The sequence below is a fragment of the Montipora capricornis genome, chromosome 13 (genome assembly GCF_036669925.1).
Source record: "Montipora capricornis isolate CH-2021 chromosome 13, ASM3666992v2, whole genome shotgun sequence".
Classification (NCBI taxonomy): Eukaryota; Metazoa; Cnidaria; class Anthozoa; order Scleractinia; family Acroporidae; genus Montipora; species Montipora capricornis.
The window spans coordinates 46,601,370-46,606,369 of record NC_090895.1 but is presented as its reverse complement, the minus strand read 5'-3'; the positions used below and the strand labels follow the sequence as shown (position 1 = coordinate 46,606,369).

The 5,000-nt window shown below is 37.1% G+C and overlaps 2 protein-coding genes and 1 pseudogene across 5 annotated transcripts in view; 2 read left to right on the top strand and 1 right to left on the bottom strand.

Moving 5' to 3' along the window:
- Positions 1 to 5,000, top strand: part of LOC138029567 (leucine-rich repeat and transmembrane domain-containing protein 1-like) — a 40,873-nt gene that overhangs the window by 25,801 nt on the left and 10,072 nt on the right. The gene's annotated exons all lie outside the window — the stretch shown is intronic.
- LOC138029569 (uncharacterized) overlaps positions 1 to 5,000 on the bottom strand; it is an 8,967-nt pseudogene that overhangs the window by 1,424 nt on the left and 2,543 nt on the right.
- Positions 1 to 5,000, top strand: part of LOC138028779 (uncharacterized) — a 7,039-nt gene that overhangs the window by 1,002 nt on the left and 1,037 nt on the right. The window contains exons 4-11 of one of the 4 annotated variants that reach the window (XM_068876393.1): positions 178 to 381; positions 708 to 860; positions 1,449 to 2,380; positions 2,732 to 2,814; positions 3,035 to 3,141; positions 3,347 to 3,640; positions 4,067 to 4,135; positions 4,279 to 5,000. The exon at positions 4,279 to 5,000 is cut by the window's right edge and continues 1,037 nt beyond it. In XM_068876393.1, the coding sequence (XP_068732494.1) occupies positions 178 to 381; positions 708 to 860; positions 1,449 to 2,380; positions 2,732 to 2,814; positions 3,035 to 3,139 (1,477 nt within the window). In that variant the 3' untranslated portion in view covers positions 3,140 to 3,141; positions 3,347 to 3,640; positions 4,067 to 4,135; positions 4,279 to 5,000. The remainder of the gene's footprint in view (positions 1 to 177; positions 382 to 707; positions 861 to 1,448; positions 2,381 to 2,731; positions 2,815 to 3,034; positions 3,142 to 3,346; positions 3,641 to 4,066; positions 4,136 to 4,278) is intronic. The other 3 variants (XM_068876394.1, XM_068876395.1, XM_068876396.1) reach the window with 3 other exon arrangements.

Sequence of the window (5,000 nt, the reverse complement as noted above, 5' to 3'; positions counted from 1 at the left end):
TGATTCAAACAAAACCTAATTTGTCTAAAGTGTGTATTGGTTGTGACTCTTTTTTCATGGACCTTTTTGGTGGTTGATTCCAGAAATTAGTGCATACAAAAAACGGTGCCAACATGTGTGATAATTATTTTTAAATGGCTGCAGTTAATTACACTTGATTGTTTTCTTGTATTCAAGTTTTGTTGATATCACTGGAGATCCAGAGAAATCAAGGTTGGAGGTGTTTGCTCAAACCAATCACAGTTTGGCAGGGAATCCATTTTCTGTTCTTTGTCTTGATCAAAATGATAGTACAGACAGCGACAATGCAAGTGAAGCAGCTGAAAGTGTCCTTGTCATCTCAGCTTTGGACAACCACCAATTTCCAGAGCTGGAACAAAGGTATGTTCGCATGTGGCTATACTGTATATCCTGTGTATACCTGTTAACATCTGGGAAATGTTGACTTCCCATGAGCATGCTCCAGCAAGTGTTGTATGCTGATGAAAGAGCCGAATATGTTAAAATATGTTATAAATATGTTAATGCTGTTTGTATGTGGCTGGACAGGGAAGGGGGGGGGGGGGGTTTATCTCGAACAAATGCTCCTTGAGCAAAACCATGTGCAAATAACAGTCCTGAACCTCAAATTTGGGTAAAATGTCCTGAATTTTGGGGACATTTCTAAAATACTCAAACTTATGAATTTTTACATTCTGTACATGTAGCATGAGTGTCATTCTTGAAGAACTCCATGAGAGTGACATGTCCAGTGAAGAGGGTGTGGAAGAACATAGTGACATTGGCGAGTGCAATTTAAGTGAAAATGAAACTTATGAGACTACTGATGGCACTCAACATTTTAATGAAGCTGCATGTAGGTATGTGATGTTTGGTCATGTCATACATGTAGGTATAAACTTCATGGAACAAATAACTCTTGTGAACAGACTATGCACCACTGTACAGACAGTTTTATATTATTTTGTCATAATTATTACACATGATATTCTTATAAGCACTTTATGTTAAAATGAACCACTATCATTGTCAGAGGTTTTTTTAATTTCAGTGAATTTATTCTCATGAATGAAATTAACAAATTGATGTCAGTTTTTCATGCGTCTGTCCTGTTATTGATCATGAATTGCATCATAACATTGTCAAAGTAGCTGTGTTGACAATGTTATGACGAAATTCATTGTCAATAACAGGACAGACACATAAACTGACATCAATTTGTTAATTACAAGAACAAAAAAGGCAAGGGGTCAAAACTAAGTCAAAACACGAAAAGAACGTGAGACAAAAATGCAAAAAAATTCAATCTGATGCGAGCAATATCACGTCAGTTTCACGTAAATTATAAATTCATGTGTCTGTCCACTTATTGACAATAAAAATTAGCCAATGAGCGCGCAAGAATTTTTGCAGTCATTGTAAAATATTTATTTGATGCTTATTTACAGCATGGACATTAGCTCTGAGGAAGATGAGAGGACACTGACAATGATTGATCCTCTATATGGCAGCCAATCCAATGAGGATGAATGTGTACCTGGTGATGAGGCTGGTCCACAGCCAGAGGAGGAGGTGGGTGAAGGCTCAAAGTCAGCAGAGAAAAACAAAGACAAAATCTTGAAAAAGCTAGAAAAAGCGTTTTCTATGTTGACTGATGTGAAAGACCTCAAGGCGTACCTTGCTTTACACTCGCGCACAAGGGTGATTGTTTCCATCAATAAGTTGGTAGAACTATCCACAGACACATGTGCTTTAGAAAGTGGAGGGAAAGTTTGTGGAGAAGTTCTCTGTTTAACACAAGATGTGACTTCCATTGGATCACGAGTTGAGATCACAAGGAAATGTAGAAATGGGCACCATCAAAAATGGATTTCATCAGAGGTCCTGGGAGCAAAGCACAATTCAGATTTTTATCTTAATGATTATTTGTTGGCTGCGGCGATAATAATTTCTGGTAACAATTTTAGCAAATTTGCTCTACTGTGCAAGGCCCTAGGACTGAGCATCATTAGCAGCAATACATTCACACGTTTTCAGAAGCATTGTGCTGCACCTGTTATTAGTGATGTTTGGAACAAAATGAATGGCCTGATAGTTGACATACTTAAGCAGTATGAAGAGATATGTTTGTGCGGCGACGGCAGAAATGATTCACCTGGTCATTCTGCAAGGTATTGTGTCTATACCTTGATGGAACATGCCACTAAAGTTGTCGTTGACATGGCTGTTATTGACAAGAGAGAAACTGGTGGCAACTCTGTCACTATGGAAAAGGAGGGTCTTCGACGACTCCTGGAAAAAATGGCCACTGTTCTTCCTTTTAGTGAAATAACGACAGATGCTTCATCCTCTATCATGAAATTGGTGCGTGAAATGAAAGGTACATTGGTTAGGGCTTTATCTAACAAATATTAATGGTGTAGTTAGAAGTAGTGCACTTGTAGGCAAGTAATCACTTTATCTTTACCAGCAAATTCTGCTGGTGAACTTTATTATTAAAGAATATGTAATAACAAATGCTGGATTCAAATGAAGTTGATGATTGAAATTTTAATTAACACAGACACGTCAGATGTGATGTATCTGAACTTTCTGTCTATGAAAGAATCACTACATACAGTTTTCATTATTACAAGGACATACAATGTCTGATAGAGCTATATGTGTGGCTGTGGTTTAATTTATATCATTGGTTGTAATGTTGCTTGTATATTGTTTTATTTCTTGACAGATAAATTTCCACAACTACTTGAGTTGTTCCACTCGCTTGACATTTGGCATAAAGCCAAGAAACTTAGCAAGTGTCTTCACCAAGTAGGTGGCTATTTCATTTTCTTATTAAAAGTTGATGATGATACATTTCTCTGACTAATAAACACTTATCACGTATTATTTATAGAAGATCAGTATGGCTGAATTCCCAGAAAAATAATTTTAGGGGCCCAAAAAAAAAAAAGAATTCAAGATCTTTTTGTGATTACATTGGCAGTAAATAATTATTCCTAAAAGATAATCTACTTTATTTTCGTTACAGGCTGCTCGAATTAAAGGATGTGAATCACTAAAAGAGTGGATTGATGATATTGTGAGTCATTTTGGTTTTGCTGCCAAAACTGTGAAGGATGTGTCGATGAGCTAAAGGTACCATAATAGAGAGATTATTGATAATGTTCTCCTCAATCATAAATTTTATTTGGGCTTAAACTACAACTGATTACACTTGCAATCCTCCCTATACAGTATGTATGTAGTATCCTCTTCTTTGGTAATGCTTGATTATAAAGGATTCAGATGTGACTGCATTTTTACAAGTGTTTGACAGCCAGATGTCCTTTCAATTACACAGGTCATGTGAAAGTTTGAAACCTACAAATCAACAATACTGCATATTTTTAGTGTCGACTGAGTAGCAGGTTAGACTACTTTGAATCATCCACTTGCAGGAAGTTTGGTTTGGGGTACTACATCATGTTTGTGGTGATCACAAATGGGCTGAAGGTGAATGCAGGCATTCCCCAGAGGAGACACCATCAAATGGAAAGACCTACCTGAAGAAAAGTTCAAAAGCTTTGGCAGCTTTAAGAAAAGTGGTCCTTGATAAAAAGTGGCTTAGTAACTTGGCATTCTATGTTCGTTTCAGGTTCGTCTTCAGTTATATCACTAACCTTACAATATTATTAGGTCATGAGTAGAAGTTTAAGTTTTATCAACCATCATTTTACACCATTTTCCCTCCAATTTCTGCAAGTTCCCCCCACAAATAAAACTGGAATCAAATTGTGGTAATTAAATTTTAATGTTTCTTTCATTCCTCTAACATCAGTGGGATGTAAATTTTTCAAGCCTAGAAGGGAGAGAGGATTTGGTTCAAAAGATCATCAAGTTTCAGCAATCAGGGATAACAGTTATTGTTGTACAACTGACCATAGGGAAAAATCACAGTATGTGATTTATTCTTTTCTGTTGAAGGTTGGGTGGTGTTGGTGGGGGGGGGGGGGGGGGGACAGGGCCATGTAGATAGACCATTGCCTTAATTGATTAGATGTATGATCTGTGTTTCTTATAGGCACACAAGTGTTCTTGAAAGCTACAATAGTATGCTAACAAAATATGCTCCCAAGAGAATGGCATTCGAGTAAGAAACTTAGAACTTACATTTGAAGTGACTCATATGCTGATGATTATTCATTTGAATTGATCATGTTAACTAGTAAGAGTTGTGTAATGTTAATTTGTAATCATAGCTGAAAGAGCCCGTCTTTTGACTTGACTTTTTAGGTATCCTTACTTCATCATGCGTATTATGCTGGCTGCCATCGACCACAATATGCATCTTTGTAGAGGGCAGAAACTGAATGCAGCTGGCGAGGAGCGTGGCCACAGAAAGTACTCTAAGCGCACACAAAAATTCCACGCAGAGACTGTCAAGGAAGAGAAAGCGTACTCCTATTTCCCCTTTCTCATGGCCAAAATGTTGAAGGAGCGTTGTCTTCTGGAGGGAAGCTTTTCTCAGAAAGCTGATGACAATGTGTTCAACCCAAAGCAGATTGCTCCCACTATTGCCATGAAGGCAGCACCCTCTACTGAGGAATTGATGAAAGGGCCATCTCGTCTTGCTAAGCCACCTTTGAAAAAGTTGAACAGTTCAACAGGGGAAACAACTGATCATTAATTTTATAGTTTTTCTTCAAAAATATTAGTATTGCACCTGCATTGATGAAACACATAAAAACATTGTTTCGTGGTAAATTATAGGAACATGTTTTAATACCACTGATCATAATGTCACTTTACAAAAGTAAGGCAAGACATGAACTTTTTCAATACAGTTAATTTTAGTTATTTGCTCAAATATTATTTCTTACCCAGTAGAGTAGGAGGTTCTGGTGGCATTTCATAAAAAATACCCTCGTAAGACTCTCGCCCCCTTGAAAATACTCTTCTCCATAAATATATTATGTTACTTGTTCCAGTGTTGGCCAAAAGAGGAAAAGACATGA